General features: G+C 53.0%; 1 protein-coding gene across 7 annotated transcripts in view; it reads left to right on the top strand.

Moving 5' to 3' along the window:
* The window catches only part of AGRN (agrin), a 102,630-nt gene that overhangs the window by 72,048 nt on the left and 17,783 nt on the right, over positions 1 to 12,799 (top strand). For 4 of the 7 annotated variants that reach the window (XM_056796059.1, XM_056796060.1, XM_056796063.1 and 1 more), the window contains 10 exons: positions 2,973 to 3,194; positions 3,694 to 3,888; positions 4,361 to 4,561; positions 7,354 to 7,499; positions 7,611 to 7,716; positions 7,834 to 7,947; positions 8,255 to 8,419; positions 9,086 to 9,229; positions 12,164 to 12,288; positions 12,522 to 12,627. In XM_056796059.1, the coding sequence (XP_056652037.1) occupies positions 2,973 to 3,194; positions 3,694 to 3,888; positions 4,361 to 4,561; positions 7,354 to 7,499; positions 7,611 to 7,716; positions 7,834 to 7,947; positions 8,255 to 8,419; positions 9,086 to 9,229; positions 12,164 to 12,288; positions 12,522 to 12,627 (1,524 nt within the window). Of the gene's footprint in view, positions 1 to 1,496; positions 1,578 to 2,972; positions 3,195 to 3,693; positions 3,889 to 4,360; positions 4,562 to 7,353; positions 7,500 to 7,610; positions 7,717 to 7,833; positions 7,948 to 8,254; positions 8,420 to 9,085; positions 9,230 to 12,163; positions 12,289 to 12,521; positions 12,628 to 12,799 lie in introns of all 7 variants that reach the window. The other 3 variants (XM_056796057.1, XM_056796058.1, XM_056796061.1) reach the window with 1 other exon arrangement.

The following is a 12,799-nucleotide window of genomic DNA, read 5'->3' as shown; positions in this document are numbered from 1 at the left end:
ACTGTTCCCCCAGTGCTGCCAGGAGACAGCGGGTGTTCCCAATGCTCTGTAAGTAACGCAGGAGTCCTACAGCTGGCCTAGCTATCTTGGGGGTGTTTACTCAAGGGAGAGAAGTGGGGGGGTGGGAAAAGTCGCCCCGAGGTTTCTGGTTTCAGAGAAGATTGTTTTGAGGGAGTTGGATGAGTGCAGAGTGCAGAGTGCAGCCCCAGCTCCTGGCTGCCCAGCTCAGCCTCTCCAAAACCTGCTTTCCTAGAACTGGACAGAAACCTTCCAGCCCTCTCTGGGCATGAGGCCACTTGGCCCACGGCACCCAGGGCTGAGGCTTTTCTCATAGTGAGGGCAGAGCCCTGGGTCCTTGCCCCACCATTCCCCCCTCCTCCCCATGTTCTCTTCTCTTCAGAGAGGGACTTACAGAGGGAATAGTGGTTCCAGGGCCCATCCCTGGGCTGGGATGGCACTGGGGAGGAAGCAGGATGTGGGGGTTTTAGTCTCCTGGTTTTAGTGACCCCTTCCCTGTCTTTCTCCTTCCCTCCCAGTGTGAGCTCTGGGTAAAGATGTTACCATGTGTACATAAGTACACAGACACACACAGACACATTTCCTCTCTCCCTCTCTCTTCTCTTCTCTTCTCTTCTCTTCTCTTCTCTTCTCTTCTCTTCTCTTCTCTTCTCTTCTCTTCTCTTCTCTTCTCTTCTCTTCTCTTCTCTTCTCTTCTCTTCTCTTCTCTTCTCTTCTCTTCTCTTTCCTCTCTCTCTCTCTCTCTCTCTCTCTCTCTCTCTCTCTCTCTCTCTCTCTCTCTCCTTCCTTCTCCCCCCGTCTATCTGTCTCTCTGTCTTTCTTTTTCACTCAGTGTCTCTGTCTCCCTCTCTCCCTCCATTTCTCTGTCTCTCTCTCTGTCTCACTCTCCTCTTCTCTCCTCTCCTCTCCTCTCCTCTCCTCTCCTCTCCTCTCCTCTCCTCTCTTTCCTCTCTCTTTTCCCCCTTCCCCCTCTCTCCTTTTATCTCTCTCTCTGTCTGTCTCTCTTTCTATTTCATTCTATCTCTCTGTCTCTGTCTGTCTGTCTGTCTGTCTGTCTGTCTGTCTGTCTGTCTCTCTCTCTCTCTCTCTCTCTCTCTCTCTCTCTCTCTCTCTCTCTCTCTCTCTCTCTCTCCACCTCCACTCCTCCCTATATCCAGGAACACAGCCTAGGCTGGAGATTGGAGGATCCTTCAAGTGCCTTTGGAATGGAGTTTAGAGGGGTCCTGGGGCACTCTGGGAAGTGGGAGACCAGTTGGGTTCTGAGGATGGGAAGGGCTACTCTTCACCTTGGGTGAGAGAGGGAGGGCACTGCCAGTTGACTTCTCTCAGACAGGTGTGAGGGTTTCCTCCCTGTGCTCATTTGTCCGTTCGTCTATCCGTCTGCCCGTTCGTCTGTCCGTCCTTCTGGGATGTTCTCTGTCTCTGGTGCCTTTCTTCTCGGTCCCTTTCCTCTTTGCTCTGTGTCTTGTGTTTTCCAGCCCTGCCTGTTGGGAGGACGGAGGCGCCTGAGCCGCCCCGGGGATCCCACCCCACCCCACCGGGAGCACCGGCAGCCAGAGGTCGGCTTTTCTGGGCCTTCGGGGTGGGAAGGGTAGACCTGTCCCTGTGCCCTGCTTCTTTAGCTGAAGGATGTTGGCCAATGCACCCCCCTCCCCCTTTTCCCAAATTGCTTGCATGTCCTATACTCCAGGGCTGGCTGAGAGAGAGCCTGCAGCAGCCCAGATGCCCCTGGTCTCAGTCAGGAGTCCTGGGTTTGAAGGATCCTGGACTTGATGAGCCTGTCAGGTTCTTTCCAGCTCTGACTCCTGTAATCGTGTGGCTTGGAGCCGCCCCCGACTCCCAGCCCCTTGTCCGTGGGGCACGAGCCCCAGGGCTAGTTGGATGTCCAAGTTTTGATGAGAAGCTAGACAGAGTAGAGGGGCTTCCATATCCCTCCTTCTCCCAGGGATGGACCGCACTGGGGGTCCTGAGAACTGTGGGGCTCCTCCCCAGAGAGCCCGGGGCCTGGATTCTAGTAAGGAGCCTGGAGTGCCGAGGCCTGAGCTCAGTGAGGAGGACTCTGAGCAATGACAGAGTCTCCAGGGCCATCGAGGCCCCTTCCTGGGAGACGCTATTGGTAGACGAGGCTCCCCTTTATGTCCTGCGTCCTTTGTGTTTGTCCCGTGTTTGGTGTCTGTCAGTCTCTGCTGACTCCTGCGTGTTCTGGCTCCCCCACCTCCCTGCTTGCCTCGCCCTTCTCTGGGTCCTCTCCCTCCAGCCAGGCTCTTGGCTGCTAGCCTGATGGCAGGAGAGCCCACGGGGGTGTTGCAATGCCACTTTCAAGTCCCTCCTCACCCTGAGCAAATCCATTTCTGTGACAGGACTCAGTTTCATCCCCTGTAAAATGAGGGCGCTGGACTAGCTGGCCTCTCCAGTGCCCTCCAAGGTACCCAGGGTAACCTGTAGGGGTGCCCCTCTCCCCAGCCCTCCAGTTCCAAGATCCCTGGATAGTCAGGGCTCTGTTCTCACCTGGGAGTCCAGGCCTGTTCCCCCTGCAGCCCTAGCGCAACGCTGGGAACTTCAGGCAGGAGACGGAGTATAATAATCAGCCCAGAATGGAGCTAAATTGGACAGTGGCTCCAGAGGTCCCTGAGGCCCCCCTTGGGGCCTGAGGTGTCTGTGGGAAAGCTAGGAAAAGCCTAGAATATCTCAAAGTCAAGAACAGAACAGATGCTCTTTGGGTTCCTGGCCCTGGGCCTTGTTTCTTTTTTGTTGTTCAAAGTTATGACAAATGTGGATGCTTTTTTTTTTCTGCTGGATATGTGTGCTGGGGGGGGGGGGCTCTTGGTTTCTGGGACCCTCCTCCGTCTCCTTAACTGTGCTCCCTTGCCAAAGCTAGGCTCCCCACCCTCATGTCCTCTCTGATGCCCCTGCTAGGGTTCTAACACCCTCCCTCTGCCTTCCTCTTCTCACAGATCAGGACACCCCCAGCCCCTGCCTGGGTGTCCAGTGTCCTTTCGGGGCCACATGTGTGGTGAGGAACTGGGAGGCTGTGTGTGAGTGCCAGCAGGTCTGTGCCGGCCTCTATGACCCCGTGTGTGGCAATGACGGTGTCACCTATGGAAGCCCCTGTGAGCTGGAGGCCACAGCCTGCGTCCTCAAGAAGGAGATCCTGGTCACCCGCAAGGGGCCTTGTGGTCAGTGATTCCAGGGGTCCAGGGGAGTGATTGGGGGACCAGGATTCCAGGAGAATGATTAGGGGGCTTTGTGGTCAGTGATTCCAGGGGAGGGATTGGGGGGGTTCTTTGGTCAGCAAATCTGTGGTCCCCAAAAGAAATCACTAGGAGGATCCTTTGGTTAATGATTCTAGGGGTCCAGGGGAGAGATTGGGGGGCCCTGTGGTCAATGATTCCAGGTGCCCCAAGGGAGTGCCCAGGAGACCGTGTGGCCAGTGATTCTGAGGCCTCGGGGGAGTGGCTAGGGGACCTGGAAGACTAGAAGGAAGCAGCTGGGAGGTTCTGTGGTCAGTGGCAACAAGCAGGAGCCCTTCGTGGTCAGGGATCCCCGGCACTTGTGGCTAGTGAATGGGGGACCCCCTAGACAAGCGAGGGGCGCATGGGAGCTGCAAGGACACTTATGGCCTTTGCGGGGAGGCCCGGGACCGCGCGGGGATGTGAGTGCTGCCCCCCTCCCCAGGCCTCTGCGGAAAGTGCCAGTTTGGTGCCCTGTGTGAGGCGGAGACGGGCCGTTGCGTGTGCCCCACGGAGTGCGTGCCCTCGGCCCAGCCCGTGTGCGGCTCTGATGGGAACACGTACGGCAGCGAGTGCGAGCTGCACGTCCATGCCTGCACGCGCCAGATCACCCTGAGCGTGGCCTCCCCTGGACATTGCAGTAAGTGTCCGGCCCGGCCCGTCTCTCTCCTTGGGCCCCGGTGTCCGCGCCCGAGCTAACAGGATCTGGGGCTTAGGTGGGAAGGAGGGGGTGCCGAGGCAGCCTCAGACGTGATCTTGGGGTGTCCTGAGAGGGCCAGAGTAAGAGGAGCCGGACCCCCTCTGGAGGATGGTTCGGGGTTCAGATCACGGCCCCGCAGACTAAGGTCACCGACAGCCGGGCCACGCGAGGGCCCACGGCAGGAGCCGGGGCTGTCGGGGCCGGGGCGGGGGGCCACTTGCGGTGCAGAGGATTCTTGTATAGGCCGGGGGGGACTCGGCGGCTCCTGGATCTCTGGCCTCGGCTGCCCCCTCGCCGTCCGGCCCCACCTCATGCAGGGGCGCCCCCTCCCTGCCAGCTCCCCCGCCCTCGCCCCTCCTGCTACGGGCCGTCCCGCAGCGCGCCGTCCTTGCCTCTCTCCCCGCCGCTGCAGAGACGTGCGGGGACACGGTGTGCGCCTTCGGGGCCGTGTGCTCCCAGGGCCGCTGCGTGTGCCCCCGCTGCGAGCGCCCGCCCCCCAGCCCGGTGTGCGGCAGCGACGGCGTCACCTACGGCAGCAGCTGTGAGCTCCGGGAGGCTTCCTGCCAGCAGCAGCAGAGGATCGAGGAGGCCCGGCCGGGGCCCTGCGAGGACGGTAGGCGGCTCCGGTGCCTCGGTTTTGGGGGGCATTTTTAGCCTCCCTTCGCCTCCCTCTGTTGGTAGCACAGTGCCTGGCACACAGTAGGCGCTTCCTCAATGCCTGCCGACTGCACTCCGCAGCAGCGCTCCTCCCCTCAACTGAATTAATTTTAATTACTGGCATTATTGCGTTTGGCAGCGAGTTGGCCGTCATTAATTCAGTAACTAAAACTAGTTTTAATTACTGGCATTATTAAGCAGGTGTGTAATAAATACATGCTTATTGACGCGCTTTTTCAGTAGAAGAGAAGCCGCTGCTTCTCCCTCCCATTGAGTTTGTGTTCATCATTTACTTCTTAAAAGGATGTTTTCCTCTTTGCCTTTTGTTTTTACTTCCCTCCATTCCCCCAGTTCTTCCCTTCCTCTTCCTCAGGCCGTCTCATCCTCTCTCCCCTTATAAGAACGAATTTCTAGAAATTCAACCAAACAAACCAACATGGCAGGCTCCATGGCTGCGGACCGACCTCTACCAGAGACCAAGCATCTCCTTCTCTCTTCTTGGGGGCCGACGGGCTTTTCCCAATTTCCCAGCCTTTACTGTACAGGCCTGGCGCTCCTTCTTTCTGTTGACATTCTTGGCTCTGCTTATTTCTCCCTGCATCCGTTCGCGTGAGACGTTCCAGGATTCTCTACAGTCACATCGCTTTAAAAAAAAAATAAACCCTTACCTTCTGTCTTAGTATCGTTTCTAAGGTAGAAAAGCGGCAAGGGCTAGGCAATTGGGGTTAGGTGACTTGCCCAGGGTCACATGGCTAACCACTGCCTGAGGCTAGATTTGAACTCAGGTCCTTCCCACTCTATCCATTGTGTTACCTAACTGGCCCTTCTTATAGCACAGTAATGCTCTGTCACATTCATGGAACCCAGGCTGATTTGGCATTCACCAATCAATGGGCATCTTCTTTGTTTCCAGTTCTTTGCTAGCAAAAAGAGAAATTGCTAAAAAAATTCTGCCACAAATATTTTATCCTCTTATCAGTAACTTCTACAGAGTATATTATATTCCTGGCAATACAGTCTCTAGGACAGCAGCATGAACATTTTAGTTATAAATTTCTTTTTTCTTTTATATTTTATATAAAACCTATAGAATATTATATATTATTTTATCAAAATGTTATAGACATATTTGATATTTCTAAATATATGCAAAGCACTTTCCAAACCCTAAATCACTTTTAATGCTAATTATTATTATCATTATTATTATTATTCATCTCTTTCCCCTCCTCTATACAGAGAACAATTCCCTTAAGAAAGCACTCTTAAAAGGTGAATAAAAAAGGGGTTCTGCAAAATGAGGCCACTCATCACTTGGGCGAGACAGCCCATGTCATGCTCTCCACCCAGAGATCTGAAGGGAAGGGATGGAGGAGGATCTTTTTGCCTCTTTTTCACAGACAACTTGGTTATTAGAATTGGATAGAGGGATGGCTAGGTGGCTCAGTGGATAGAGAACCAGCCCTGGAACTGGGAGAACTTGTATTCAAATCTGGCCTCAGATGTTTCCAAACTATGTGACCCTGGCCAAGTCACTTAACTCCCATTGCCTAGCCTTCCCTTTCTTCTGCCTTGGAACCAATACACAGTACTGATTCTACAACAGAACGTGAGGGTTTAAAAAAAAAAAAGATTTAGATGGCAGGGCACCTAGGCTGTATAGTGAGTAGAGAGCCACCTAGAGATGGAGGTCCTGGGTCCAAATCTAGCTTTAGACACTTCCTTGCTGGGTGACCTTGGACAAGTCACTTAACCACAGCTGGCTAGCCCTGATCAAGCTTTTCCAGCAGAGGGGACATTTAGTATTGACTAAGGCAGAAGGTAAGGGTTAAAAAAAATTAGATGGTGTTTGGATTTCCTTTGGCACTTCTTTCCATGGCCATTATCCTAGTCACTCTGCCTATTATCTTCTTTACTCTGCTAGCTTCAGTATTCATCATTTCATTGAAATCTTCCGGTGCTTTTCTGAATTCTTCATATTCTTAGCTATTTCTTTTTCCCCCCTTTAACAAGCATATATTGTCTCTCTCTCTCACATTCTCTCCCTCCCTTAAAAAAAGAAAACAAAACAAGATTCTGCCCCAAGTGTGGAGAGCCCTCTTGGATCTGTATTTTAAAATTAATATTCAATAACTACGTGTTATATTTTATAGAAGTTGTATTAATAATAACTAAAGTAAAAGAGCTAATTGAATCCAGCCAGAGTAAAAGAGAGCATGGGAGGAGTCCCAGCAAACTTAAATACCCTCCCCTAAACTGAGGATGCAGGAAAAGGGAAAAGGACTCTAGGCAATACAGAAAGGAATTTTGGGTAATGTAGTTTTAAGGGTTCAAGAGTTTCCAACTATACAGTTTCACGCTGCTGGCTCCAGGCCCCCAGACTTCTAGGTTCATCCTAGTCCTCTCCCAGAGGGACCTGATCATGTTTATGGGAGCCACATCTTTGCTCAGAGACCCCCCTTCTGGGGAGAGGGCTTCCTGTCCCTTCTATGACTCCTGCCCCCCTCCCCCCCCATCTCGGGGTAGGGGTAGGGAGGGAGAGTGAAGTCCTTATTTCCCCCCACCTCCAATTGTCTCCCTGCCTTGCCTGAGTTTACCTTCCTGGTGGGCTCCCCTGAGCTGCCGTCAGTGCAGTGAGGACCCTTCAGTTTCCTGCTCAGCCTAGCCTGGGATTGGGAGCAGGGAGCCTCAGGGATGGAAGGGCCAGGCTTGGAGCTGCTCAGTGTTCTCTTGCCCCCTCCAATGCAGAGTGTGGCTCTGGTGGCTCTGGCTCGGGCGAGGATGGAGACTGTGAGCAGGAGCGATGCCGCTGGTGGGGAGGCGTGTGGGACGAGGACTCTGAGGACAATTGGTGTGTGTGCGACTTCAGCTGTCAGACCGTGTTACGCAGCCCGGTGAGAGCGACTGCTGGAGCCCCCAGCCTGGCCTGCTTGGGGAGGAAAGGGAAGCAAGGGCTGTTTGCTGCCCCCAGCCTCACCTCGGCCTTCCCTCTCCCCCTACCCCAGGTGTGTGGCTCTGACGGCATCACCTATGGTAACGAGTGTGAGCTGAAAAAAGCAAGGTGCGAGAGCCAACGGGACCTGTACGTGACGGCCCAGGGTGCCTGCCGAGGTAGGGGAGCAGGGCCAGGTGGGCCGGGCTGGGAGGGGGTGGCCTGGGGCCCCCGAGGCTTTGGAATTGACCTTGTTGAGGCCAGGCTTGTCAGTTGTTCCCATCTCACTGTCTCAGGCACTCCGACAATGGTCCCGCCGCCACCGGTGTTGCACTGCTCCCAGACCCCCTATGGCTGCTGTCTGGACAATGTCACCAGGGCGCAGGGTGTTGGCCTGGCCGGCTGTCCAAGTGAGTGTGTGGGGTGGGGGTGCTCTCTCCCTAGATCAGGATTTTTTGGGGTGGGGAAGGACGATCCTGTTTACAGAGAAACTAAGATATTGGAGGGGCAAAGGGCTCACTGACTCCCAGTTCAATGCTTCGGTCCCTTAATTCCTCTTGAAGTCCCCAGCAGAGCTGACCAGGGGTCAGGGGTGACTGTGGGTAGTCCCAGAGTAACCAGGCTGACCATAGATCGCCCACAGGGGACCCAAGAATGAACGGGCTGACAGGAGCATCCGTGGGTGGGCGCAGGGTGACTTCTGGCTCTGTGTCGCAGGCACCTGTCAGTGTAACCCTTATGGCTCCTATGGGGGAGGCTGTGACCCCACCTCCGGCCAGTGTTCCTGCCGCCCGGGTGTGGGGGGCCTCAAGTGTGACCGGTGTGAGCCAGGCTTCTGGAACTTCCGCGGCATTGTGACTGACAGCCGGAGCGGCTGTACCCGTGAGTGTCCGAGTGTTGGCGGCCTAGACTGAGGACCAGGATCCGGCTGGCTGTCCATCCCTAAATCCCCCCCCTCTCCCTGGGTACCGGACACAGGGGCAAGGCCTGTTTGTCTGGACCAGATCCCTCTCCTCCCTCCCCACAGGCTGTCCTGATGCCCTCTTGGATGTCAGAGGGTCAGAGAAAGGGGTCCCGGGCAGGGTGCTGGTTAGGCCTTCAGAAGAGGGCAGAGGGTGGGTGGCACACCTCAACCCAGCCTGGCACACGTGCATACATCCCCCTTTGACTCCACGCTCAGTCAGCTCTCACTTATCCTTTTCCGCATTCTCCTTGACCCAAGACAAACTCCGGGCCAGCCATCAACGCCAACCTGAGCCGGGTGGAATTTAACCTGGTGCAACACTGAAACAAAACAACACCCCATACAGTCTTGTGGATGATTATTGGGGGGTTATCTGCACCCCTTGCATTCATGTGGAACCCCCAGGAAATAGGATCAATTATAAAGGACTTTGGGGAATGGGCAGGAGGAGAGCTACGGTCCTACGAGGTCTGGGGCAGTCTGTGCCCCTCCCTGTGCCCTGGCTGCCACCAGGGGTCCCCAGTGCCCACATTCTGGAGCCCCAAGCGGCCCCAGGCTCATGCCTCCACCTCCCCCCTTTCCAGCCTGTAACTGTGACCCTGGAGGCGCTGTACGAGACGACTGTGAGCAGATGACTGGACTGTGCTCCTGCAAGGAGGGCATCACGGGGATGAAGTGCAGCCAGTGCCCACCTGGCAGCATCCTGGGCCCCTCAGGCTGTGAGAAAGGTGAGGGCCGTGCCCACTGGCACCAAGCAGGGCTGATCAGGGAAGGCCTGAATGATTTGTAAGAGATGGGAGGATAGACAAGGGGAGACACAGCGAAGCTGTAGAAGGCATCGGGACCTGAGGGGAAAGTGGAATTAATTGCCAATGGCCACAGTCATTGCATGGAATATGCATTTATTAAGTGCCTACTGTTTTCCAGACATGGCCAGGACAAAAAACAAGATGATCTTGGTTCTCCTATTTCCTGCCTGACTGTAGGCAAATCTAAATTTCTCCAAGATGCAGTTTACTCTTCAGAATAAAGGAGCTGGATAACAAATGTGACCTCTGAGATCCCTTCCAGCTAGCCTTATGACAACGGCAAAAATAATAACCTCTATGTAGCACCTATTATGTGCCAGGCACTGTAAAACCACTTTTACAACGATTATCTCATTTGATCCTCCCCACACAGGTGCCATTATTATCCCTATTTTACAGATGAGGAAACTGAGGCAGGCAGAGTTTAAGTGACCTGCCCAGAGTCACACAGGTAGTGTCCAAGGCAAAATTTGAACTGAGATCTTCCTAACACTGGGCCCTATTCACTTCACCTAGCTGCCCTCTTAGGCTCTACATTTTTTTTTGGGTGTATTATCTCCTAGTTTTTGAGAACCAGGCAGAATTTGAACTCAGAATTCCCCCCATTCCAAGCCCAACATGCTTTCCATTCTGCCTTGTTACCTCTCAACTGCCTAGATGAAAGGGACCAATAGAGTGAATGACATCAGGAAAGCTTTTTGTAAATCTTGAGACATGGCTCGGGATAGGGAACCAGACCTGTAGACAGGAGGTCCTGGGTTCAAATCTGGATTCAGACACTGCTTAGCTATGTGACTCTGGACCAGTTACCTAATTCTAGTTGTCTAGCCATTACCCCTCTCTTCTGTCTTGGAATGGATACTTACTATTGACTAGAAGATAGAAAGTAAAAGTTTAAAATATCTTAAAGCATGCTAGAAATGTGAGAAGAAAATCCAGGGAGCTTGATACTGCACGTTCATGGCAAAGTTCTCGAAGGCATTATCATTAAAGGGATGGTGCTTGGACTTTTAGAAAAGGAAACAGTGATCACTCAATAGGAGCAGTGCTCACCAGACCATTTCCTTTTGGGCTGAGGTTGGGAAACTGGGTGAAATTGTGTAAATATGCTTGATCTAGATTTTGACAAAATTTTTGGTAGTCTTTGAACCCTTTTTTTTTTGTGAAAACAATGGAGAGATGTGGACCCAGATAATAGTACCATTGGATGGGTGAGGAGGGGAATGGCCAGCATCAAAGAGTTGTCATTGATGGTTGGGGATCATCTTGGAAAGAGGTTTCCAGTGGGGTGCCTCAGGAATCTGGTCTGGCAAACATGGTATTCAGGGACTTGGATGAAGGCATGGATGACATGCTTCTTGAATTTTCAGATTGCACAAAACTAGGATGACGGTCAGGTCCCAAAGAGATTTTTGGCAGCCTAGAGCTTTGAACTGAGTCCTATAAAGTGAAAGTCATCAGAAACGAAGGTCAAACTCCCAAAATAAATCTTCACAAGTACAAGTTGGGACTGACATGGTTAGAGAAGAAGATCTAGGAGTTTCCATGGATTACAAGTTTACTATGAGTCATCTGTGGGATGAGGAAACAAACAAAAAAAAGACAACAAACTACTGAGAGAGGAGCTAGGTGGCTCATTGGATAGAGAGCCAGACCTGGAGACGGGAGGACCTGACCTTGGACACTTCCTATGTGTGTGACCCTGGGCAAGTCACTTAACCTCCATTGCTTAGCCGTTACTGCTCTTCTGCCTTGGAATCCACATTTAGTATTCATTCTGAGATGGAAGGTAAAGTTTAAATAAATGAATAAATATGTAGACAGACTTTTTTACATGAGCCCTGCTCTTCTGCCTTGGAACTAATTCATAGTATGGATTCTAAGAAAGAAGGTGAGAGTTTAAAAAAGAAAAAAAGCTCGTGAGATGCTGCTTTTTGAGAGAGGCACAGTTTTAGGAATGAGGAGGGTGCCCAGTCCCAGGCTGGAGAGCCAGGATTCGAGAATCCTAGTTCTGATGAGCCGGAGTGTGTCCAGAGGAAGGTAGTCTGGAAAATGAGGGACCTTTATTCCATTTCATATAAGGGCTGGAGGAGAAAAGGCTGTGGAAAAAGCTCTTTCGCAAGTCCGAAGAGTTGGGTTCAAACCCTGTCTCTCTGACACTTATTTCTCATGTGACCTTGGGCAAGTCCCTTCATTTCTGTTTGTTTCCTCATCTATGAAATGAGGGGGCTGGACATAGAGGTGACTTCTGACCAAGGGCCCTTCTATCTCTGACTCTGTGATGCCAGGAAGTAGCCGAAGGGCAGGCATGTGGGAAGGGAGGAGGAGCCTGGTTCTCCTTGACCCCTTAGGGAAGAACCAGGAGCAGTGGCTTGATATCACCAGGAGACCAAATGAGGATTATCAGGAAAGACTTCCTATCAAGGAACGTGTCCATAAGTAGAGTGAGCTGTCTTGTGAGGTAGTGAGCTCCCTGTCCCTGGGGGGTATTCAAACAAAGATTGGATGGTCCCTTGTTGAGGATTATAGTTGGGATTCTTTTTTTTTTTTTAATATGAACTGAACCAGATGGATAACCTCCAAGGTTCTCAAGTTCTGTGATTCTGTATTTTTTTTTAAGCCTTACCTTCTATCTTAAGGGCTAGGCAAAGGGGGTTAAGTGACTCACCCAGGGTCACCCAGCTAGGAAGTGTCTGAGGTCAGATTTGAATCCAGGATCCCTTATCTTTAAGCCTGGCTCTCTATCCACTGAGCCACTTAGCGGTCTTTCCTGTGATTTGGTATTTATTCCTCTTTCTGCCTGCCCCAGAGAATATGCAGAGAGCTGGAAGCTCATGATGTCTTTGCTCCTAGACCCCTCGGCTCCCAAGTCATGTGCCGAGCTGAGCTGTGAGTTTGGGGCATCCTGTGTGGAGACGGGTGGCTCTGCCCACTGCGAGTGCCCAGCACCCATGTGTCCAGAGGACAACATGAGCAAGGTGAGTGAGGGTGGTGCCGAGGCTGAGGTGGGCACCAGGCTGGGCACTGGGGGAGGGAAGAGCTTGGGCTTTGGAGGTGGCAGCTCCCTGCATGCATCCTTCCATTCTGACTGGCCCAGGTGGGGGTGGCTGAACCTACTTCATCGCCACCTCCTTTGCCTTCTCCCTTCCTTCCTCTCGTCTGTCTTCTCTGGCTGCCCTGTTGCATGAGCCTTTTCTTCCGAACCCCCCAGGTGTGTGGCTCCGATGGGGTGACCTATGGCGACCCGTGTCAGCTGAGGACCATCGCCTGCCGCCAGGGCCGGACTATTACTGTGCGGCATTTTGGGCAGTGCCACGGTGAGGGGCCCCCAAGGGATGATCTCTCCATCCTCTGCCTGGGCCAGGGGAGGCTGGTGTAAGCACGCCCCCGAAGGAAAGACCCCAGCGAAATCCAGAACCTCCCGAGGGCCTTCCCTGTTTCTCCTTCTGGTCTCGGGAGGAATGGATGGAGCAGATCTGATCCCCTTTG

Source organism: Monodelphis domestica, chromosome 4 (assembly GCF_027887165.1).
Source record: "Monodelphis domestica isolate mMonDom1 chromosome 4, mMonDom1.pri, whole genome shotgun sequence".
In the NCBI taxonomy this organism is placed as follows: domain Eukaryota; kingdom Metazoa; phylum Chordata; class Mammalia; order Didelphimorphia; family Didelphidae; genus Monodelphis; species Monodelphis domestica.
Note: the sequence above shows the minus strand (reverse complement) of the source record. Positions and strands in the feature narration are given on the sequence as shown.